Raw genomic sequence first — 25,622 nt, forward strand, 5'->3', positions numbered from 1 at the left:
TCTTTGCAGTACATCCACACACATCATTTACTGACTACCTAATGCACAGTGCTTAGCACTCTGTGTAGGAGGTCCTGAACTAACTCCTAACTTCTCTCCAATTTGTAAGATACCCATGACTAACCTTTTCTATGGTCCTTTGCGTTAACCATGATGGGCCAAATCCTTCTCCAATGACTTGATGAGCGAGGAGAGCTGGATTTGGCTCCATATTCAATGGGGAACTTCATCAAATGCTTTTAGAAAATCCAAGCGGTCGTTAAGTATCACTCATCTATTTTAGTAGTAAGCTCCAGAGTACTCTAGCAGGATGGTTAAGGACGACCTCCCCTGACTTAATGCATACTGCTATCCACTGCCAAACAGGGCTTCTCCCACCACATGCGTTCGGATGCTTTCCAATAGTTCCTGTACAAGTGTTAAAACTACAGCTCTAGAGTTTTCGGTTTGTCTTGATTTTATTTTCAGTAGTGGAGCTTGTTTGCCATTTCACTGCCCTTGGGATTCTAGTACATGAATAAACCATCTAGAAAACGTGTCAATTTGTTACATTGGTGTTGGGGCTTCTGTTTATTTTTACTGCACGATACCTGGTTCCATCTCTGTCAGGTGTGGTGAATATGCAGCCAGATCTTCAGGTTCTAAGCCAGGGGTTCTCAGGACAAATTTTTTGGTGGCCTCAGAGTGTGGCCACCAACTCTGGCTGGTGGCTCCTCTCACTTTTTCCTAAAACACTTAATTAGCTTTAGGAAAATCAAATAAATATGCATATACACACGTCCAAATCATTGTAATTTATGTATTGCTAGCTAGTAAGTCTGTTGTGAAAAGTGATATTAAGAAACATACAAGTATCACAAGATCCTGCTGCCCTGCCACCCCAGAGCTAAAGCCCAAAGCCTGAGCCCCACTGCCCTGAGAAGGTGGGGAAACTCACTGGCTGCCTGCTCCTACAGCCTTGTGCCCCAGGTGACTCCAGAGTGTGACAGGGCCCAAGCCTTGACGATGGCCCCAGCAGCCAACATCAAGGCAGTGCATCCAGGAGCAACGGGGTGGTGGTGGAGCAGAAGGCCCTACTTTGCCCTCCCCACCCCTTCCAATCACAGCCCAGGAGGCAGTGGCTACAAGAAAAGCCCCTGGTGGCCACATTTGAGAAACTGTAAAACCAACTTTTCTGAATCTATTTTATGCCCTGCCTTGACTTCAGTGGAGTCAGACCAGTTTACACGAGCTGAAGTTCTGGTCCTAACTTATTTCCTAACTCTGTTATTCACTATTGGTTTTTTATCTTTTGGCCACTGTGCATTTAATTGAAGAGTCTTAATTGTTACTGGAGATTTTTAAAGTTTGTGCTTTGTTTTTATTCCTTCACTGCTCTTATTTCTCTGTTGGTTTATGCACCTTTCCAAGTTTCTCTCCTTCTGTCTGAATGTATCTTCCCTAGCTGTAGCTTAGACACATCCTAGTGTTCCACTGTGGATTTCCCAGGTGTTCTTGAATTCCAGCCAGTTTTCTTGGCCTCATTCCCCATTAGAGAAATTTGGGCAGAATTCAGCAATGCCTTGGGCAATCACGTGTGGAAGAGGGGACATGTATAAGAATCCATTCCAGCAAAGTCAAGAAAGCTACCATTACACCAAGCAGTTGTGTGATGATGTGAGGAGCAGCATATACAGTACTGACAGCAACACTGTTAGAGCATCATTCACAGTGTGACAAATCCATGAAGTTGTGGTGCTGTATCCAATGTGTGATCGTAGGATCCGTCAGCAAGACAAAATCCTTCTGTGACATTTGGGCCCAATTTAGCTGTCAATCTAAGAAAGCAGAAAGGAGGAAGATGGGAAATCTGTTAAAACAAGGAGCGACACAGTGCATCTAGGAACTAAGCACCTGGCTGTCATGGGACCCTATTTATACTGTAGCTCTTCTGGGCAGGAAGCTTATTACTATTCATAGCACCAGTATTTATATTAGTGCCTAGAGGCCCCAACAAGGCCACATTCATATTGTACTAGGTTCTGTACGTACATGGTGAGAGACAGTCCCTGCCCTGAAGAGCCTGCAGTCTAAGTAGAGGAGAGAAAGGAAATATTACCTTGCTCGTGATGCTGTCCCAACACTTTGCCCTTTACAAAGGGCATCAACCCAAGGCCTTCATTACTAATGGAAACAAACACCAGTAAATCTTGTTTTGAGAACCAGACTTAGACTCTAGTCAGTTCTTTCAAGGAGAAATGGGCAAGAATTCAGGAGTCGTCACAGGTCCCTTCCCTTCTGGGCCCAGCTGTTCTTCTCCCCTCCTCACAGCGATGGGGCTGCCAATCTCCCAACTGGCTATCCCTGCCCTGGGAACATACTCTCACTCACAGTATCTTTCTAATTTCCTGCTCACTCCTATTATTTCATTACAGGTCTCTTCTTGCTTTAGATGCCCATCCTGACTGAGGAACTCTTTAGATTGCTCAGATAACTTTCTTATATGGATCAGGTGATCTGTCCTTAACTGGCCAATAAGCCACTGCCTTGGAGCAATTGCGTAGGTGAAATTCAGAGAGTCAAGGGCAAGGCAAGCCCTTATTCCCATTGAAGGGCTATTTACTCCATGGTGTATCCCCATTTTACAGATGGGGAGCTGAGGCACAAAGACTGATTTACTCAAGGTCCTGGGGCTATAACCACGACACAGGAAAAGCTTGGTTTCTTACATGTTTGTTAAGTGCAATGGAGGCTAATTGCACTGTGTAACTAACAGCAATACGGGCCTGTGACATACTTGTCTTCATTTCCTGCTATTTTATTTTCAGGCCTCTGTATTTGATCCCACCTGTATCTTTTTCAGCAGCCTCATAAGATTCTTTGTTAGTCTCCTGGAAGTATTAGTCCGGGTATTTCTCTGGCCTTGGGTCCTTAAATAGTTCCATGGAATCTGTGCTTTGCTATTCATTTTAGCCTTGAGGTCTCTTCCAACCCTACATTTCTATGATAAACAGTACATTATAGCAGTGAATGGCTTAGCTCAGTGGCTCTCAACCTTTCCAGACTACTGTACCCCTTTCAGGAATCCAATTTGTCTTGTGTAAGCCAAGTTTCACCTAACTTAAAAGTTACTTGCTTACAAAATCAGACATAAAAATACAAAAAAAGGGTCCCAGCACACTATTACTGAAAAATTGTTTACTTTCTCTTTTACCATAGAATTATAAATCAACTGGAATATTGTACTTACATTTCAGTGTATAGTATATAGCGCAAAATAAACAAGTCTTTGTCTGTATGAAATTTTAGTTGGTACTGACTTCGCTAGTGCTTTTTATGTAGCCTGTTGTAAAACAAGGCAAATATCTAGATAAGTTGATATACCCCCTGGAAGACTTCTACATACTTCTAGGGGTACTTGTACCCCGACTGAGAACCACTGTCTTAGCTAAGTGAATCATCTTTAAGACATGCAGTTAAAGATGACCTGAAGTGCTTTTGGGATAAACTAATGGTGACTTGCAGAGGTCTGTGGGAGAATGACAGTCCATCAATTAGAGAGAGCACTAAGGCGACCATATTTAGTCCTTGTGAGGTCTCTAGCCAGTTTGTTTTAAGGCAGCCAAGGACCAGTGGTGCAAGTTGCTCAGCACCAACAGTTCCCATTGACTGCACTGGTCACACAGGATCAGACCATTAATGAAAGGCTTGACATGAGGGAAGGAAGATGTCAAGGACCAAGTTCCACCCTCAGTTTGACACAGGAAATCCCATTCATGTCAATAGAGTTACAGGAGTGTAGCTAAAGGCAATGTCTGGCCCATAGACTTTAAAAATAGTGCTAACTCCATTGCAACAGTTAACCTTATTTTAGGTGCTTTTCACATCACCAGCTGGATATTAAAGCCATGCTACATGATATTGTCGACAGGGAATATTTGTATACAGGATTTCACAGCTGGAAACACATGCCTGGCCATAAAGCTATCAAATTTAATATTTACCAAATCATGTTTTCTTATTGCAGCCTCAGTAGGCACCGAGCACATGGGTTTGATAGAAGAGGCATATGAAACAAAAGCCTCCATTTTCTAGCCTATTGAGACTGCCTATGTTCATTTCCGCATGGTAGGTATGAGTCAGTGATCAGGGAAGTCTGGTTTCCAAGAAAGAACAGGCTATTTGCTTTTGGAGAGAGAAGAATGGATAGTAACAAGACAGATTATCCTAATCTACTTTATTTACAACATGTGCAATTTCTTTGGAATATGGCTTTGAACAGAGCCATGAAAGAGCAGGCAGCCCAGCTCAGACCTGTGCACTCCTGGACTGAAATACAGGCCTCTCAGCAACAATTGGGTGTCTTTTCTCAGCTAGCACAGGGACATGCTTCCCAGGGGCACCCAGGGTTGTGGGGCACCTTGCTACAACCTGCCCTTAGTGGAGGGAACCTTGCCTGTCGTTGGGAGAGTCAGGGAACTGGCTCCCAGCAGGCAGACATCAAAGTACTCCCCGCTCAGCCCCTGTGGGCTTCGCTGTTTCTCAAGCTGGGTAGCAAGAAGCCTTCTCCAACATCCAAGGCCTCTGAGCGTCCCCTCCAGCTCCCAGACCCTTATCCACAGGGCATAGGCTTTCACTGGCAACCTTACATGACATTCTTTGGCGAACTAGTATGTAGATCCTAGACCCAGGGATCCCTGCAGCTCTTACATACCTCTGATCCCTCTGACAGTTGGCAAAAAGAGGTCCCTGGGTCATGCAATGACAGACTCTGGGTCTAACCCCGCACTCACTGACAGAGTTAAATTGGTGCAAAAGGCTGAGAGGACTTTTTGTTTTAGTGAAACCTGTTACTCTAAAATAAGCCATTTTTTGGTTTAACAGTAAATGTCCACACAGGACTTTGCACCAGTTTATCTATATTGGTTTAAATTCACTTCTTAATTCGTATCTTAATTTGATTGTGTAGATCATACCTCTATCTCAGTCCCCTCTACTCCTCTCTGGTGATAAGGCTCTCTTGTAGTTTTCACACTTCTCCACCTCATTCAATCACCTTTTGTTCCACATAAAGCAATGCTCTAGGGGCTTGTTTAAACACACCCCCCTACAGGTGTAATATTAAATTAGTTTAGTTAAATATGTGCAATGTTGCATGTGGGCACATCAGATTAAACACAGTTTATAGAAGTTTAGTTTCACAACTCCTTATTTTGAGAGGGAGGTAAATTCTTCAATCTTAACTTATTTCCTTTGTAACTAGTCTAGGCAATGTGCACTCCCATTTTTAGTAAGAGGAGCCATGAATGGGGGGGCGGGGAGAACTAGATGTCCCTCTACATCTCAACTTTCTTAGCACCAACGGCAAAATGACTTGAGAAATGGCCATTTAGAAATAAGACATATCAACAGCAAGAAGAACAACCAGCCTTATGTGAGAAGCACTTATTCATGTGAGTAGCATGTTTGAGTTCGGAGGATTAGACTTTTGCTTATATTTAAACGCACTATTTCCATAGAAGTGTACATCAAACATTTGTACAAAGTGATATTATGTTTATACAAGTCTCCCCTTACACTAATTTATAAATTTTAAAAATACTTTCCACTGCACAAGAATGGCCATACTGGGTCAGACCAATGGTCCGCTTAGTCCAGTATCCTGTCTTCTGACAGTGGCCAATGCCAGGTGTCCCAGAAGGAATGAATGGAACAGGCAATCACCAGTGATCCATCCCGTCATCCACTCCCAGCCTTTGCCAGTCAGAGGCTAGGGACACCTGGAACATGGGTCTGCATCCCCAGCCATCTTAGCTTATAGCCGTTGATGGACCTATCCTCCATGAACTTTACTTCTTTTTTGAATACAGTTATACTTTCGGCCTTGACAACATCCCCTGACAATGAGTTCCGCAGGTTGACTGTATTGTATACAGAAATACTTCCTTATGTTTGTTTTGAACCTGCTGCCCAGGTTTCATGGGGTGATCCCCAGTTCTTGTGTTATGGAGTAAACACTTCCTTATTCACTTTCTCCACAGCAGTCATGATCTTCCAGTGCTCTATCATATCTCCCCTTAATCTCTTTTCCAAGATGAACAGTCCCAGCCTCTTTTAATCTCTCCACTGAAGCTGTTCCCTACCCTAAATAATGTTTGTTGCCTTTTCTGTACCTTTTCCAATTCTAGTAGATCTTTTTTGAGATGGGGAGACCAGAACAGCAAACAATATTCAAGATGTGGGTGTACCATGATTATACAGTGGCATTTGATATTTTCTTAGTATTTATTCCTTTCATATTATTCTGTTTGGGTATTTTTGGACTGCTGTTGCACATGGGATGAATGTTTTTGGAGAACTATCCAACATGACCGCAAGATCTTTGAGTGGTAACAGCTAATTTAGACCTTATCTTTTTGAATGTATAGTTGGGATTAGGTTTTCCAATGTGCATTACTTTGCATTTAACAATTAACTTCATCTGTCATTTTGTCATCTAGTTCCCATGTTGGGAGATCCTTTTGTAATTCTTTGCAATCAGATTTGTGCTTAACTATTTTGATACAAAATTACTCAGCAGCAAGTTCTGCTACCTATTTACCCCCTTTTCCAAGATAATTTATGAATACATTGAACACCACTAGTCCCAGTACAGACCCCTGGAGGATGCTGCTATTTCACTCTCATTCTGAGAGCTGACAGTTTATTCCTACCCTTTGTTTCCTGTCTTTTAACCAGCTACTGGTCCATGAGAGGACCTTCTCTCTTATCCCATGACTACTTACTTTACTCACTCTTTTGTGAGAGTCCTTGTCAAAGGCTTTCTGAAAGTCCAAGTACACTATATCCAATCGATCACCCTTGTCCACACTAGTTGACCCTCTCAGAGAATTCTAATAGATTGGTGAGGCATGATTTCCCTTTACAAAAACCATGTTGACTCTTCCCCAACAAATGGCATTCATCTGTGTGTTTAATAATTCTGTTCTTTACTATAGTTTCAACCAATTTGCCTCATACTCAGGTTAGGCTTACCAGCCTGTAATTGCCAGAATCACCTCTGGAGACATTTAAAATTGGTGTCACATTAGCTATCCTCTAGTCATCTGGTATGGAAGTTGATTTAAGCGATAGATACATACCACAGTTAATAGTTCTGCAATTTCATATTTGAGTTCCTTCAGAACTCTTGAGTGAATTGCATCTGGTCCTGGTGGCATATTACTGTTTAATTTATCAATTTGTTCCAAAACCTCCTCTACTGACATCTCAATCTAGGACAGTTCCTCAGATTTATCACCTAAAAAGAATGGCTCGAATCTCCCTCACATCCTCTGCAGTGAAGACTGATGTGAAGAATTCATTTAGCTTAGGGTTCTCATATTTTAGGTTCCCCAAAAGAGGACACTTCCAGTGGGGATGGGGATGGAGAAGCTGGAGAGGGAGTTCAGTTCGTGTTGGAGGGGTGGGTACACTGGAAGGGATACCTGGGGGGTCCTGGAGGGGGTTAGTGTCACTCCCTGGCAGGGAGGCTGGAGAAAGCCCAGGATGCAGCACCAGCATCTCCCTGTGGGATCTCCCTCCTGAGGGCTGGAAGCCAGGGTCTGGCTGCTGGGGCTGCAGGGGAATGGACCAATCAGGAAGCAGACCAATTGGGGATCTTTCTGAGCTGCAATGACTGCTCTGCAAAAATTCCAGACATTGCCTGTTATTTGAAAAAATCCACCCAGACAGAAGGCAGAGGATCAAAAAAGAGGCAATGTCTGGGAAAACCCCAGACATATAGTAACCCTAATTTAGCTTCTCTGCTATAGTCTTATGTTCCTTGAGTGCTCCTTTAGCACCTCAATTGTCCAGTGGCCCCACTGATTGTTTGGCAGACTTCCTGATTCTGATGTACTTAAAACTATTTTCTGTTAGTCTTTGGCTAGTTGCTCTTCAAATTATTTTTTAGCCTGTCTAATTATACTTTCGCACTTGCCAGAGTTTATGCTCCTTTTTGTTAACCTCAGTGGGATTGGACTGCCAATTTTTAAAGTGTGTCTTTTTGTCTCTGCTTCTTTTACTTTCTTATTTAGCCACAGTGGCAGTTTTTGGTCCTCTGCTGTGTTCTAATTTGGCTTATGAGTTTGAGCCGGTGTTATGGTCTTTTTAAAAGTTTCCATGGAGCTTGCAGGCATTTCACTTGTGTGACTGCATCTTTTAATTTCCATTAACTAGCTTCCTCATTTTTGTGAGGTTCCCCTTCCTTACGTTAAATGTGATGGATCTTCCCACACCCCAGAGATGTTAAATTCAATTACATTATGGTCACGGTTACCAAGCAGTTCAGCTATAGTCACCTCTTGGACCAGAACCTGTGCTCCACTTAGGACTAAGTCAAGAATTGCCTCTCCCCCTCGGGGGTTCTGGGACTATGCTCCAAGAAGCAGTCATTAATGGTGTCTAAAAACGTTCTTTGAATCCTGTCCTGAGGAGACAAGTACCCAGTCAATATGCGGGTAGTTGAAATCCCCCATTAGAGATGCTATAAAAATGGAAAATGCAATAATAATCTCCAAGAGCATTTCACAATCACCATCCTGGTCAGGTTGTGGGTAGTATATTCCTACCGCTATATTCTTATTATTCAAGCATGGAATTTCTAGCCATAGAGATTCTATGGTATAGTTTGATTCATGAGATTTTTACTATATTTGACTCTTTCACATTTTGTGCCACTCACCCACCAGCACAACCTACTCTCTAACTCCCCCCCCAACCCCCGGCAACTGATCTCAGAACTGTAAATCTTCCTCCAGAATGGTCTAGTCTAGTGGTCAGGCTATTAAAAATTCCCTGATCTGCCAAAGACTTTGTGGGCTACTTAGGGGAAGCCATTTGTCCCTCTGGGCCTCATTCCCCTTCTGTAAGATTAGAGATAAGAACATTTTCTGACCTCACACTGTTGTTGTGGGGGTAAATACATTAAAGAGTGAGAGCTGCTCAGATATTACAGGAATGGGGGCTGGTCCTGCCTGAAGTGCCATCCTGCAGCAGGCCACGGCACGAGAGACATACTGCCTCAGTTTCCCCCTTCAGGTGACCCAAAAAACTTCACTTCAGTCTTTCTTGGGGGCAGTTTATTACCCAAACAGTGTGCCAATGATCCATAATACAAATTCAAACACATAGGCCAGTTGTCACCCCAGTACAGGTAGTCCTCTCATCCCTCAAGTCTTCTCATTCCTCAGTACCCATGTACCACTCACCAGCACCTTTGACCACACACACGTTCCCCATTAGCCCTCTCTTCTCCCTGTACTAGGGCAGCCATGCTAGCCCCTCCAGCCAGTCATCCTATAATCTTTCTGCTAGGTGCATCCTTGCCGAGGGAGTATCCCTTACGCCCCACCCTCAGTTCCTCTTGGTCTAGCTCTCCCACCCTAGAGATGTCAGCAGGTAAATAGCCCTACTGTCCCATTTCCAAAGCCAAGGGCTGAAGGCTTTACAGCTTAGAGTCAGCAGGCAGCTCCCTCCACTGCTTTTCCTCTTACCTTCAGCCCTCTGGCCCTGGCTCAGGGATATCAGCAAACCTCTTTTAGTGCTCCTTTACCTTCAGCTTCCTTCTTGGCCCTACCACAATCCCCTAGTCTCCAGCAGCTCATACCTACCCTTCCAGACTGAAACAGGCTACTTTAGCTCACTGGGCCTCCCTGATTCTTTATAGCCCAAAGATGCTGCCCTGCCCTCTTAATTGGCCAAATGGGAGCATCTGCTCTCACACTGGGGCTCTGGAGCTACTTCATTTACTGGGGCCAGCCACCTATGGCAGGGGCCATATAAGTGCCTAGGATTGGTAGCTATGAAGAGATTCTATCTGCTATGACTAGATAGAATTATAATAATTTAGGCCCCTATTCACACAACACTTGAACCATGTGTTTAACTTGAAGTTGAAGTGCAGTCCTGAGCTGGGAACTTAGTTTCAAAAGTGTCTTTCCCCAACTGCAGAAAAACAGCATATAAAACATGTATCAATGAGGGGCTGCCAGCAGGGCCAAAATACCTTCAGAAAATGGTTTGAAGATGCCTTTGATAAGTGAACAGGGATTGGCTGAGACAGATGTCAATGGGGAATGAGTTCCTCTTGCTAGGCTCCACTACAACAAAGACACAATCGCCTGCTGCCCTGAGACACGCGTACAATATCCAGAAAAAGCAGATGGCGAATATCAGCCAGGACTGGGCTCCAGGAGAAGCGAACAAGTATCACCAGAGCTTACGTTAGTGAAGGCTTTTAAAAAAGATGTAAACCCCATCCACCATACTAGACTATGCAACTCTGGAGGAGAATTTTTGCTCTCAAAAGAGTGAATGTACCTGGGCTAATTTACTTTTCAGCATAATTCTTTTGCTCATAGCTGTGTCCCCATAGAGATTGGTGGAGAAATAATGGAACATTCACAGGTCTCCATAGAAAGTAAAGGTTAGCCAGCCAGCCAATCTAATCACTTCTCCAATGAACCCCTTTACAGACCATTACAAACACTATTTTTTTCTGATCAGAACAATCCATTAAATGCTGCTCAGCCTGGATTTTCACATTTACTAGAGTTATCATAATTGTAATGTTTCTGAAAGGATATTTTAAAAGTTCCAGTCCTCACAGAAAATGCCTTAAGAACAAATCCCACTTGCCTTTCTCATCTGACTTCCAAAGGGCTACTCACATGAAGAAGGCAAGCAGGAGTTAGGTTTAGTGTATTATAACAAAACCAAAACCAAGTGGGAATTCCATAAGGACCAGAGAAAAACACAGTTGCTTCCCAGCCTGGAAGAAAGATGGCTTTGTGGATAAGGCACTGCATGGGCACACAGATTTGGGCTCAGTTCCCGTCTCTGCCATAGACATCCTGTGTAATCTTGGGCACGTCATGTCACTTATCAGTACCTCAGTTTCCCCATCTGTAAAATGGGGTGAATGATATTCACCGCCATTGAAGCATGCTGAGATCTACTAATGAAAAGCGCTGTCTGTGTAAGAGCAGCTGTAAAATGGGGCCATTGTTCTTCTTTTGTCATAAGAATGGCCATACTGGGTCAGACCAATGGTCCACCTAGACATCCTGTCTGCTAACAGTAGCTAATGCCAGGTGCCCTAGATGGAAAGAATAGAACAGGTAATCACCAGGTGATCCATCCTCTGTCGCCCATTCCCAGCTTCTGGCAAACAGAGGCTTGGGACACCATCCCTGTCCATTCTGGCTAAGAGCCATTGGTGGACCTATCCTCCATGAATTTATCTAAATCTTTTTTAAACCCTGTTAGTATCTTGGCCTTCACAACATCCTCTGGCAAAGATTTCCACAGGTTGACTGTGCACTGTTTATCTGTCTTATCTGTACTTAGCCTGTAAGCCCTTCTGGCAGGGATTGTCTCTTACTATGTACCTAGCACAATGGGGTCCTGGATGTCAGCTGGGGCATCGATACTACCGTAATATAAATAATACAAAAACCAAACAGCTCTCTGGACCCAACTGCCACAGCGAGCTCACAGATGTTACCTTGCTCCGGAAAAAAGAAGGGCTGCATGGAATTTTGGAGGGTAACTGTTCACCCTTCTGTACCATTGACTAACCCACCTTTTTCTGTGGGAATATGAGCCTTACCCAAAACCACCTGTCTTTTGGCTGCCTTCAGTGGCCTTTGGCTCAAGCCCTGATACTTTCCCCATTATTCACCTTACTGGTGCATATCTAAACTGGTGAGTAGTCAGTAAAAATCAGTGGCCAGAGCCTCTGTGTTTTGCAGAATGTGCAGATCAGGTTGCACGGGGCCACAATAACCTGCCAAGCCATACCTCAGGCAGGTCTGTTGGGGGAGAGGCACAAAATACATTTATTTAAAGAAATGCCTAAAGCCTAATATTTTGTTGAAACCTAAAAGGAACATGGGAACTGCCATATTAGGTAAGAGCAGTAGTTCATCTAGGGCTCAATCCTGCATCATTGAAGCCAATGGGAGTTTTGCCATTAACTTCAATGGCAGTGGGAGCAGGCCCCAGGTCCACTTTCTGTCTCTGGCAGAGGCCTCTACCCAATGCCTGAATAAGGTGGGAAACACCAGAGTGGACAGTTTTGGAATAACTTACTTCCAGTGGGGGAGTTTCTTCCCAGTCCCCTTGATTACACTGGTTTATACCTAGGAGCATGAAGTGTTTTTAGCCTTTTCAAATGTTAGGTGCTTTAAAAAACCAAACAATCAACCGAAAAACAACAGGGTATGTGACTGTGGGCTGCTTTGTTAGACAGAGAAATAGCCAGTTTATAACTCTAGCTAAGCAAATCATCACACTGATCTCTTGTGACAATGAATTTCACAGACTAATCATAAGTTGTGCAAAATAGTTTCCCTCTGTCACGTTTTTGATTTGGTGCCTTTCAGTTTTTAATCAAATGTCCCCTTATTCCTGTATTTCAAGAGGGTAAATTGGAGTGCCCTGACATACTATTCATCATTTGTGCACCCCCTGCTATGTCCCTCCTTATCTGTCTCCTCTTTAAAAAATCCCAGTTGTTTCATATGGAAGGCTTTCCATGCTGCTGATTAGTTTCGTTCCCCATCTTGGAATGTAGTTGAAATCTATTTCTGCTCTATCTTGTTTTTACAGTGGGATGGCCAGAGCTGACAACGGTGAGGATGAAGCAGTGATTTATAGCTCAGCATTACAATATTTCTAATATTATTCTCCATCCCAGTCCTTAACATTGTACTATTTGACTGCCAAGGCAATGCAGATCCAGCATTTCTGAACCACTGTAAGCTCTGGTTAGTTTATGTGCATATGTATTTGTTTTCAAGTAAAGCGCATCACAAGCTTGCAGTTGTGGTTTTCTGAATATATTTACAGTAACTCCTCACTTAATGTTGTAGTTATGTTCCTGAAAAATGCGACTTTAAGCGAAACGATGTTAAGCAAATCCAATTACCCCATAAGAATTAATGTAAATGGGGGGGTTAGGTTCCAGGGAAATTTTTTTTTGCCAGACAAAAGACTATATATATATATATATGTACACACATACACACAGTATAAGTTTTAAACAAACAATTTAATACTATACACAGCAATGATGATTGTGAAGCTTGGTTGAGGTGGCGAAGTCAGAGGGTGGGATATTTCCCAGGGAATGCCTTACTGCTAAACGATGAACTAGCAATTGGCGGAGACCTCAAGGGGTTAACTTGTTGTTAATGTTGCCTCACACGCTACAAGGCAGCAGGAATAGAGGGAGGGAAGACATCATGGCAGACAGAGACAGAGACACATACCGTGTGTGTGTGTGTGTGTGTGTGTGTGTGTGTGAGTGAGTGAGTGATTGAGAGAGAGAGGCGTATTTCCCCTTTAAGTACGCTGCCCCACTCTTAAGTACACTGCCCTGTTAAGTTAATCAGCAAGCTGAGACCACAGCTCTGCCAGGAAGCTCCCTCAGTCCTGAGCCCTAACATGTGTCCCCCTTGCTCTATGGAGATGAGGTAAGTGGGGTGCAGGAGCAGGGGGGAGGGGGACACCCTGACATTAGCCCCCCTTTTCTCCCCCCCCACCTCCACCCCCCAGCAAGCAGGAGGCTCGGGGGAGCAGCTCCAAGGCAGAGGGCAGGAGCAGCACATGGCAGTGGTGGGAGGGACAGCTGAACTGCTGGCAGTTGATAGCATGCTGGGCAGCTGCTGCACAGGGAATTTAGTGGAGTGGGGAGCTGATAGAGGGCTGCCGGTCCACCCTGGTTCCAAGCCCCCACCAGCTAGCTCCACCGGGCTGCTCTTCCTGCAATCAGTGGACAGAGCAGGTGGCTGCCAAACGACGTTATAAGGGAGCATTGCGCAACTTTAAACGAGCATGTTCCCTAATTGATCACAACGTAACAATGAAACAACGTTAACCGGGACGACTTTAAGTGAGGAGTTACTGTATTCTGCGATGCTTGGAAAGGGGGTATTTACAATGGGGACACAAATGATCTTCCTACCAAACAGGGCAGATTTCATGCCATCACGGTAACCGGAAACCAGTTTGCTTCTGGCATTTTGCGCTGATCAGCAGCAATGCATTATCTCCCAATCATAATATCCAGCCCCAGGCGTACCACGAGTAAGAAACAAGGCAACTTCTAAATAGCTTGCCGGAAGCTGATATGGAGCAGGAATGCAGGGCTCCAACATTAAAGGGTTATACTGACATTACAAAAAGAAGAGGAGTACTTGTGGCACCTTAGAGACTAACCCATTTATTTCGTGAGCTGTAGCTCACGAAAGCTTATGCTCAAATAAATGGGTTAGTCTCTAAGGTGCCACAAGTACTCCTTTTCTTTTTCCGAATACAGACTAACACGGCTGTTACTCTGAAAACTGACATTACAGTGGCTGGTGTGCCATAAATGCTACAGATCAGACAGAACAGAGCTGCTGACACTTCTTCAAAGTAAGGAGCACATTTTATATAGGGTGTGTCTGGTGGATGGTTTTCCATTCTAGTCACAATCACAGGGGGCACCTCCCCTCTTGTTTGTGTTCAGGGGGGCCACTCCCCCTCCTACGTAGGATCACATAACATCCCCATGGAAGCTACAGGAATTGCTCACAATGAAAAGTAACACGGAGGAAGTATTTAAAGTGCTTTTAGCAGGTCTTTCAATAACATTTAGCAAGTGGAAATGAAGAGGAGGGGCCAGCACCATGTAACCCACCAGCTCTCAGCAGACCACACTGTGGGATTATCTGATCTAGATTAGACAGATTAGTATCAGGCTAGTGAAGCTCACAAATCAATGCCACCAGGCTTTGTTTTAAACACATCTATTTATTTACAAAGTTCACAGGAGAAAATGACGTGTTCTACCAAATCCACAAACTAGCAAATATTCTTTGTTCTTTTGTTAATTTAACATTTTGAAAGGGGAAAAAAAAACCAGGCTTGCAGTGGTGAGACCTTGCTGCAAAGCAAAGGCTGTATGTGTATGGCATGCCATGAGCTAACTGGCTCCTCTGCCCCAGGGCCTTTACTCTAGCCAGCCAGTGCTCCCTTTCGTTAAACTAAGGGTTTTGTCTGAGAATTTTAACGCCTGGAAAAGGTTTGGGTCAAACGCTGCTTTCTTGGGGAGTCTATGCTGGAATTTTTAGTCATGTTTTAACATGTCCAGTCATACCATTGTAAACATTAGTGTAGACAGGACACCTGGGTTACTACACTAAGGATACACAACCACAGTAGTTAACACGGGTTAACTAATGTGTTAAAACGCAACTAAAATTAAAGTATAGCCATATGATCAATTATGCTGATGTGAATGCAGCTTAACTCCATTGGTTTCAGTGGAGTTGTTCCAGAGTTACATCAATGTAGCTGAAAGAAGAATTTGGCTCTTCATGTATAAGCAATATGCTTTGACTCTCCATAGATAACCATACCTTGTCTTCCTATAGCTCTGCCTGACACCACCACATTCCTCACTAGATCATCTAGTTTTATATTCTGGGTTTAAAATTTGTGGTCTCAGTCACAACTAGAAAGTTAACCTAATGTGAGCTAATTATTGCATATATTTAATAAGGAACAACACTACTATTAAAATTATTACAGAGGATTGGTCCATATTATATACATTAGAGACCCCTTAAATTGTACAGGTCATACCTAAGGGATTGATCCTGGAAACAAGCATGCACATGAGCAACTTTACTTGGGGGAGTTTGGTGACGCTATTCATGTGAGTAAAGTTACTCATGTTTGCACAATTAGATCCTAAAATCTTAAACTCCAGTCTTGCAGGACACTCATATGGATGGACCCCTGCACCTGCACGGACCTCCTTGCAGTTGGGCCTTATAGTTTGTAAGATCTTGTTAATGAGAAATCAATTTCAAAAGGGCAAAGGCGCTCTTGGAGGTTCCGTGGCTATCAAACCCAAACAGAACAACCTCAATATTTGGCACCGTTTCTCACAGACAGTCCTAAAAATTGTACAAAGCAATTTTTACTGATTGACATGTAATAAGTTAACAATGGGGTTTCTGGGGAATTGACGCCACCTCGCCCTTTGCTATTTTGTTGCCTTTCACTAGTTGTATGCCAGTCTCACGATTCTAAGTTGCCTATTCAATACAAGTATTAAGAAAAAATACAAAGAATTATAAAACTCCACAAATAGCAAAACAAAAATCTAGTCTTTTATGACTATAATGCTAGAATTAACTGCCCTTCCTTTATAGATTATCTCTCTAAAAGTCCATCTGTGAAGCAGTCTCAGAAGGGGGTTATGTACTCTTTTTTTATGCTAGCGCTGGTCTCAGTGTAGCCTCCAGTATCCCGGGTAGCACTGAAAGCCCTTTTTCCAGATCTGCATGGGAGCAGTAGTTTGTAGACGGCTGCCCTGTATTTCTTTGAAATGAGGTTGTAGAGGATTGGGTTGATGCATGCGCTCAGATAGAAAAGCTGCAAAGCGAATATATTAAAATACTGGGAGAAAAGCATCGTGCTGGTATCCTGAGTGTTTATAAATATGATCCTGCCCACATGGAATGGCAACCAGCAAATTATAAATGCCAGAACCACCACAGCTGTAAGACAAAACAACACACACGAAATAGTTAATGGTCAGGATTTAGACTCATTAAACCACTAACATTCTGAATGTGTAGGTACCAAAACATATAATATATTGTAAATCTGATTCTGTTCTCATGACTTCCTCTTCTTACACTAGAGTAGATCAGGAGTAACACCAGTGAAGTAATGAAGTTATATTGGTGTAAGAAAATGGGAACAGCATCACATCCATTAACTACTTTTCAGAACATACTAAGGTAATTGGGAATCTCTCCAGCAACATTCCTAGAGATTATTTAAATGGGAAAGAGTACATACTTTAGTGAATATAAAATTGTAAACTATTGTATCTTCTCTATAATAGCAAACACAGTAAAAATGAATTTATGTAACATTTTCAACTTCATTTATGTAATATGAAAATTAAGAGGAAAACCAGAATGAGGAGTGTTTTTGTAAAAGTGCACAGCAAATGTATTCTTGTCATCAATTTATTTTTAAACACGGATACGTTGAAAAGGTCTGTACCGTTATGCCTGTTCTAACACGCTGCACAGTTAATGTGTTCTCTCTACTGGGCTCTTACTATAATCTACCGTGTGCATTATTTTTAATTATTTCTATTTACAAGTTCACGAAACACATACAATTCCTTTGTATTACTTGTGACTTTTCAAAAGATAACGTAGGGCCAGTCAATTATAGAAAAAATTTAATGGTCCAAATTCATCCCTTGTGTAATTCCACTAGCTTCAAAGGAATAACCAAGGATCTGTTTGACCCATATGTCAAAAGACACTGTCACCTTGAAATTCACATTTCTGTCAGAAAACTTGGTCCTACTCTAGTTAAAAGAAGTATCTAAGTTTACTACATCTGAAAGAAGTTCGCAAACACGTATTTTTCTCTAGTGGTTTTAGTTTCTTTGCTTTGTGCAACTGACAGTGCTCTGTATGCAGTCAGTTTCTCTCTTGTTAAAAGAGCTTTACGTATGGCAACAGAGGCAGAAAAACCTTCTGACACATCGGGCCATAATGTAGAAATGATGCTCAATCAACAACTGGAATCTTTCAAAATTAGCCAATATATTACAAAAATGAACGCTGGCAATGTTAATTCAACTCTGTAAGTGTTAAGAACCTAAAACTAACTGTGTCAGTGCACATAAATAACTGAATTGTTGAACAACAACCAAAGGTCTAAAATCGATTGTATACGTTTTTCTCTAAGCACTTATATCACAGTTATCACAGAGTATTTCAATGAGTGGTTTCAGAGTAGCAGCCGTGCTAGTCTGTAGCCGCAAAAAGAACAGGAGGACTTGTGGCACCTTAGAGACTAACCCATTTATTTGAGCAGGAGCTTTCGTGAGCTTCAGCCAGGGCTGAAAGGAAGGGGCCCCGGGCCAGTACGGCGCACCGGTAAAAGGCGGCTGCCAGGACCGGCCGGCACGGCTGACATTACAGAGCTGCTGTGGCAGCGCTTTAAGAACTCTGCTTGAACGTCGCTGCCCCTTTGCGCCCCCGACCGGCGGCCCTGCTGGGTCCCGACCATCAGGGCCGCCAATGGCGGGGCGCAAACGGGGCAGCGACGACCTGGTGGGGTCACTGATGGAGGGCATCAGCTTTAATATCGCTGCCCCTTTTGCCCCCCCCGGCCGCCGACCAGGGGGCGGGCGGGGGCGGGCAAAAGAGGTAGCTTCCCCGGGGCTGCGATTTAAAAGGGCCCGGGGCTCCGGCTGCTGCTGCTGCAGCCTCAGCACCCAGAGCCCCGGGCCCTTTAAATTGCCACTGGAGCCCTGGGTGGCGCGGGCCAGAGAGCGCAGCTGGACTGGCTGTGGGACGCTGACCCCTAGCTCAGCCCCTTCCACCCAAGGCCATGCCCCTTCCGGGAGGGACAGAGCAGCCCCATACCGGTAAGATCTGCATTTTACTTTCACCACTGGCTACAGCTCACTTCATCGGATGCATCCGACGAAGTGAGCTGTAGCTCACGAAAGCTCATGCTCAAATAAATTGGTTAGTCTCTGAGGTGCCACAAGTCCTCCTGTTCTTTTTACAGAGTAATTTAGTATCTCCTCTGCTTGCAGATGAATGTTATGCATTCCTGCAAGCATGGCTTTGTGGTCTAATCAATATTTTCTAAATACATAGACGGCTGGGAGCCACATGTTCAAATACCGGCAGGGTCTGTTCAACCCTTTGCATTTCTCCTGTAGCTGTCTGATAGAAAATAGGTGTGTCAGATGAAGCCTTAGAAATAAAGGAATGAAAATCAGTGCCATTGAAGTCAATGGGAGTATCACCATTGACTTCGATGGAGCCAGGGTTTCATCACAAGTCTTCTTTGCTGCATGGGCCCATAATGATTTGTTAGCCCTTTTCGTAAACATGTACCTGACCCCAAATTCTCCATTCCCTTGCTGCCAGCCTGGTTATCCACCTCTGAGACGGCTGAATTTCAGTTGTGCTATACAGATAAAGTTAGTGAAGTTAGTTAGCTGTCAGGAAGTATTTTAGGTAGTAGATATCCCAAATGTTATTTAAAATAAAATATTATAACCAAGTGCATTTGGGGGTGCTGATGTCTATGGTGCATGCAAATGTATGAAAGCAAGATTTAGCAAGTACCCCAGAAAATCTGCTAACAGGGAAACCTATTAGGCAAGGGGAAAAAAATCTCCCCAGGGAAGAGGCAGAAGCCTCATTATTAGAGTAATTTTAAACTGGGCAAGGGTTTGGAGAGAGCATGAACCTCACCTACAGCTAGAAATTGGCCGAGTACATCTATAGGGACCAGTGGTGGCTTGCTGCGGTCAGAGGTCACCAGGCCCCACTGAGCAGTTTGACCTAAGGGATTTTTCCACCTCTGATGTCCCCGCTCTCAGACACATCCCTGCTGAAATCGGTAGGGTGCAGACACTGGCCGAATCGTGCCCTATGAAGTTCTCAGGCCTTTTCACCCTGCAGTTCACCCTGGAGCCACCCCGCAGAGGTGGGCTGCAGGGAGGGTGCAGGGTTGCCATGGTCTGTACACGGCTGATCGAGCCCAGCCTGGGGGGAGCTGGGCGGTACCTGGGTAGGGAGTGAGGGAAGGGGCCGATTCCCTGGGACTCACCCAGGATCCTGATGGTCTGTCTGTGCCCCTTCTCCCTGAGGGCCGCGCTGGGGCCCTGGGGCCGGACTTTGCTCCTCCACAGCGCCCTGCCGATGAGGCCGTAGAGCACGTTGAGGCAGAGGACGGGCAGGATGAAGTAGCTGGTGGTGACCCACAACATGATGCCCAGCAGGCCGGACTCGGTGGCCAGCGGCGTGAGCCGGCACTCGCGGCTGAAGTCGGTCTGGTTGTCCCGCTGCTCCACGCCCACCAGGAAGAAGAAGGGCCCGGCCGAGAGCAGGGCGAAGGCCCACAGGGCCCCGATCACCGCCTTGACCCGGCGCTTGGTGATCACCACCTTGGCCTTGAGCGGGAAGCAGATGGCCAGGTAGCGCTCCACGGTGAGCGCGGTGATGTGCAGGATGGTGCAGTAGGTGCAGGCCTCGCCCAGGTAGTAGGAGAGGCGGCAGAGCAGCTGGCCGAAGATCCAGGGCCGGGAGCGCCAGAGGCGGTAGAGGTCGAAGGGCAGCCCCAGCAGGATGAGCAGGTCGGACAGGGCCATGCTGCCCAGGTACAGGTTGGTGGTGGTCTTCAGCTCCCGGCAGCGCCGCAGCACCAGCAGAGTCAGCACGTTCCCCGCCACCCCCACCAGGAAGAGCCCGAGGCACAGGGCGGTGACCGGGATGAGCGCGGGCAGCGGCAGGGAGCTGCAGAGCCGCTCGTCGCACGGGGACCCCGCCCACGCCTCGCCCTCCGCTCTCGGGGCGCTGCTGTTCCCGCAGCCGCCCCCCATGGCGCCGGCGGCTGCGGCTAGGCCAGGGGATGGGGCTCGGGGGCGCCGCCCGCAGGAGCTGGGAGAGAGGCGCCCGGGCCGCAGCCCATGGCGGGGGGCGAGCGCCGCGCTGCCAGGGCCGGGGCCCCGCTCCGGCTAGGCGGGGGCAGCAGGAGCCGCCGCTCGGACTGTTCTTCGGCGGCCGGGGGCAGAGCGAGGAGCTGCCGCGCGAGGGGCCGGGCCGAGCTGGGCTCCACTGTCCCCTCCTCTCCCCGTGGAGCTTATATCGCTCCGGCTTCTAATCTAATGACTGGCCCCAGCGCATCGGAAGCCCATTTTTCACTGCTGGGTAAGTGACAACGAAAGCCAGGGCCGGCCCCAAGCGTGCACCTGCCGCCGGCAGTTTTTGCTTAAGAGAGCTCCGTCGATGTTCCCAGTCAGGAATCAGCGCCCCTCCTAGGCTTCAAAGGAAAAGCGCGAGTCAGAACGGGGCAGCTGGGCTTTAAAAACCGAACTGAACCGGGGCTTTTAAGGTAGAGTTTTTCGTTCGGTCTGTTCAACTCCGCATGAATTGAACACCGCCTTCCAACAAATCTCCAAACAAACCAAGCGGAAACCATTGATTTTTCTCCCGCTTTCAGCCGAACCCTTGAATTTGCGATGCTGTCACTCACCGAACAACCGTAAAATGCGTTCCTATTTGCCTGAAAGTTCTCACCACCGAGCTCACCCTTCCAATCTGGAATGAAACTCAAAACTATAGCTTGAGAGTTACCATGCAGCTTCTGGTTCTGTTGGGACTACTTCACACAGAGCTATTTTCCCAGCCATGCTACAGTGAAAATATAGGTTTCAGAGTAGCAGCCCTGTTAGTCTGTATTTGCAAAAAGAAAAGGAGGACTAGTGGCACCTTAGAGACTAACCAATTTATTTATGCTCAAATAAATTGGTTAGTCTCTAAGGTGCCACTAGTCCTCCTTTTCTTTTAGTTAAAATATAGTTTGTCCAGTAGAAAACGTGCAATTTACAAGACAATGTTGTGCTGGTACACACAACTTCATTTTAGAATCTGAAATAGCTGGTTAAAAGTTGCAGTCCCTGCTTTGATCTTACTCACAATTCCTTGCGGAAGTTTTCCCTAAACAGGGGCTGCAGGTACCTATGACAAAAATAGATTTAAAAGAACTTGTATGAATGGATCATGTGGAAAAATAGATAATTTTCTTCTGGGCAAGAATTAGCTTTTTGTACTGTAACTGCTATTTTAAATCACTGCTTCTTAGTCTTCTTGCACTAACTTGTACTGCATAAAGTAGGTTATATGCAGCATTTAGGAACTATAGAATATTGTGATCCACTTTGTTCAATGAAACTGTGACTTTTAAATCAGCATTTACATTTAATACCCATTCCTTTCTTCACTAACAAAACAATATGGTTATGAAAGCAATAAGGAAAAATAATTTACAGGAGAGCAAAGCTAAGTTCTTGAGGGGGCCATTTAGGGATCTGGGGCAAAAATTGGGGATTGGTCCTGCCTTGAGCAGGGGGTTGGAGTAGATGACCTCCCGAGGTCCCTTCCAACCCTGCTATTCTATGATTCTATGACGTTTTAAGAAAGACACTTAGGGAGATTAGGAAAATTGCTACACTATCAGACTGATGTTCAAGACAGTGTCTGGTCACACTCATTTTGTCATAAAATGGACAGAATGCTTAAAAGGGGAGAATACTATTTTACATGAATTGTTGTCTTATTAAAAACTATGTCAGTCTGCCAGAAAAGTGGAGAAGTCCAGGAAAAGTTCAGTTATATCCAAAGATCAATTAACAAACATGGAAAAAGAATGATACTTTTATTTTCCACACATTGTAAAGATACTTTTGCTACATAGTTTGTGTATATTTCTATGAGATTATACATTTTTCGTCTGTATGAAGTCCAACATTATACAAGTTTAAAGTGATATGTTTGGTACTGTATCTATAAGGTTTTAAAAAGTTTAGAGTTTTTTTGGAATGTACAGTATATGAGGTAAAATTAAGATTACATTAAAAACCGTCTTCACTGCAGTAATCTGCACTGAGGTTCAAATGGCAAATACACTATTAAATGACATTTACTATCAAAAATAGGAGTTCATTTGAATTTTACTATGAAAAACATAAGCCACTGCAGTTTAACTGTAGTGACAAATCTTACCATTTTAGACATTCAACCGTATAGAAATCTCTGGGCTAATACACTCAATCTCATTTGTACTGCCGAACATGGCACTTTTAAGAAGGTTCTAGAAAACATCTGCTGTCACTGTATTTTGTGGGAAGATATCAGCCTCTACATAAAAGTGACAAATTTAAAATAAAATGTAAACATACAGTACATTTTAAAGACAGATCATTCTTACCGCTGGAGGGCCAAGTTCTTATCTCTTTCTTTTTTAAAACAAAACTCAACAACATTATTCTACAGCACAGATCATTGGACGTAGAAACAATTACAATACATGCCCGTTCTAATATAAGAGAAATTCTTCAGAGATCTTCAAAACACAAGACAGAGGTTCTTTTTATTATTATTTTAAGACTGACAGAAGTGCTTAATACCATTAAAAATGCTAAATCCAACACAAGTAGAAGTCATTAGTGATCCACTATCTTGTAACTGAAATAAATTAAAGCTAATGACAAAATGGATAAGAGATAATGTAAGTGTGATGAGACAAGAATTTTTAAGATAGTTTCACTACAAGCTTTATGTAATTGGCAGTCATTGACATCTGGCAAGATGTTCACCGGGCTACTTAATAAAGTTAAGTCTGGTCATTCAAGAACTCACAAATGCAAGCTCACAAAACATTGATGAATTATGCAATTGCAAAGTGCTCTAATGCAACATTAACTACATGCAATCAACAATTTGGTACAGTATCCAAAGAGACATTACATTAAACATTCGGTTCTCAGGAAAAAGAAGGTTGAAGTTTTCTGGTGCAAATTATTACACTCCCCCCTTCCCGATTTGGTGCCCCAAAGAAAAAAGGCCGTGCTTCATTCCCGTGGTCATGGCAAGTGAATGTAGGGGTAACAGCAAAAATTATGGTTATCTGAGAAAATTTATACACATTATCAATAGAGGGTACATATATCTATATAAACAGCACCCAATCAAATAAAGGTCTGATTTCAAAAATGATTTTTAACTTACTTCTTTAGTGTTAGATCAAAAAAGCTCTCTCTCTTCCATGTTTGTAGGAAGCTAAAGAGGCATTTTTATGCGTAAACATCATATCGGGGCCAAGATAAACCACTTGTGCCATATCTTTTTAGTCTTACAAAATGTATACTTGCAGTGGAAAACTACATTTATCAGATAAGAATCTTCTTTCATGCATTCACTTCCATCCAGTTTACTGCCTGAGAAGAGCCCCTTCTAGTTTTCATCATAATCCTGCTTCCCAAATAATTAAGAGAAATGAGGAGGTAGAAATACAGCGCTAGATTGCTTTCACAGCATCAGACTAACATTTTATACAGCACAAGTTTGTTAGTGTAACTTTTAAATGCATTTTACTCATTTCCTCCCTCTCTTATGGTACTAATCCTTAAAAATGTGGACCAGGTTACCATTATTACACTCCTGCTTATTGGTCAGAACCTTATAATGATACATTGCTTGCCTTATATAAAGTTTGTACTGCAAGAAGGCATGTTAAAGGAAATATTTCTGTGGCTTGCATTCTATAATCTGTGCCAACGTCTACTTAATAAGCATTTTAAATGGCTGAAAAGATGTGCTACAGTCCCAATGCTGATGCTAAATGCCTGTTTCTGTAAAAGCAAGAGAACAGAAATATTTTTAGAATATGAGAATTTAAAATGTAATGGGCAGCATTCTAAAGGAAAATTGTTTTTCTCACTTTATTACAAAGTACTGAATGATAAAGGCAATCAGAATGGAAAAGACAGCAAAGAGCAGAAGGATGACAGCAGCACACTGTTCATCAGTTAGTGTCTGTTGTGTCCTTGAGATTTCCACAGTGTCTTTGTTGGTGCTGGTTGGTGGTTCAGTTCTCTGAGAGATGAATTGTACTGTGGTACTGTAGGGGCCTATCAGGTCCTGATGACCTCCTGTTTCTTGGCACTGTCGAATGGCACACACACGAAAACGATATTCACAGTTCAGCTGGAGGCCTGAATGCCGGAATGACCAGTCAGGCCCCTTATAAATCTGTCAAGAAAAAAAAATAAACAAAAACATTTCTAACAAACAGGCATATTGTGTTTACTGTGAAAATTTAAACTAAAAATGCCATACCTATAGTTTAATAGGTCTCTGTTTACTGTTGAAGTGACTGTGAAAATAGCAAGTGCTTCTTAATCACCTGTGTTTTCAATGACATTTTTCTAGCCATATAGGCAGAAGAAATTAACAAAGATTAATGGAAAAAAACTTTAATGCCCAATTAAATTTATTTTCAGTCTTTTGGTAAAATATGTAGCATTACGAACTCCACTAGATTATAACTCGCAAAGCACCAAATGTAGCTCCTGTAAGAAGCCTTCGCTTTCAGTAAACATTTTAAGTGTCAAATATGATGTAACCCTCCTTGTCTCACCGTGGGTTTCTAAGTGGATTAATTAGATGCCAGTTTGTATGCAGTGTTCTTGTAGCTGCGTCAGTCCCAGAATATTAGAGAGAAGAGGTGGGTGAGGTAATATCTCTTATTGGACCAACTTCTGCTGGTGGCTATTAGAGAGACAAGCTTTTGAGCTACTCAGAGCTCTTCCTCCCTGAGCCCTGGGGAAGAGCTCCGAGTAGCTCAAAAGCTTGTCTCTCCAATAGCCACCAAGAGAAGTTGGTCCAATAAAAGACATTACCTCACCTGCCTTGTCTCTAGATGTCAGATCACCATATTCATCAGTTCTAACCAAATCCCCACGCATTTTGCTAAACTTAAGCTACACTCTCTTAAAAAGGTCACCATAAATTCTCCCAGCAAACTTTGGATCCAGTAAAGAGCCTTGCATAGGGCCGGATTTAAGGGCAGGCAACCGCCCGGGGTGCCATTTTTGCTGTTATCATGAATGAATACAGGTTTATGGATCATAGCATGCATATTTATCATCTTATATGACAGGGATAAATCATTCATCAAAGTCGTAAAATGGGCTCCAAATGCAATAA

The 25,622-nt window shown here is 43.8% G+C and overlaps 2 protein-coding genes across 5 annotated transcripts in view; both read right to left on the reverse strand.

Annotated features, from left to right (window-relative positions):
• Nucleotides 1-16,263: 16,263 nt before the first annotated feature.
• Nucleotides 16,264-20,455, reverse strand: MLNR (motilin receptor). Its single transcript, XM_077806831.1, has 2 exons — nt 19,684-20,455; nt 16,264-16,577 (listed from the first exon to the last, which is right to left on the reverse strand). Exons 1-2 carry the CDS (start codon nt 20,453-20,455, stop codon nt 16,264-16,266), a joined length of 1,086 nt encoding a protein of 361 aa, XP_077662957.1.
• Nucleotides 20,456-22,273: 1,818 nt separating this feature from the next.
• The window catches only part of FNDC3A (fibronectin type III domain containing 3A), a 214,672-nt gene continuing 211,323 nt past the window's right edge, over nt 22,274-25,622 (reverse strand). For all 4 annotated transcript variants that reach the window (XM_077811423.1, XM_077811422.1, XM_077811425.1 and 1 more), the window contains one exon: nt 22,274-24,665. In XM_077811423.1, the coding sequence (XP_077667549.1) occupies nt 24,351-24,665 (315 nt within the window). In that variant the 3' untranslated portion in view covers nt 22,274-24,350. The remainder of the gene's footprint in view (nt 24,666-25,622) is intronic.

Source organism: Eretmochelys imbricata, chromosome 1, assembly GCF_965152235.1.
Source record: "Eretmochelys imbricata isolate rEreImb1 chromosome 1, rEreImb1.hap1, whole genome shotgun sequence".
Taxonomy (NCBI): Eukaryota; Metazoa; Chordata; order Testudines; family Cheloniidae; genus Eretmochelys; species Eretmochelys imbricata.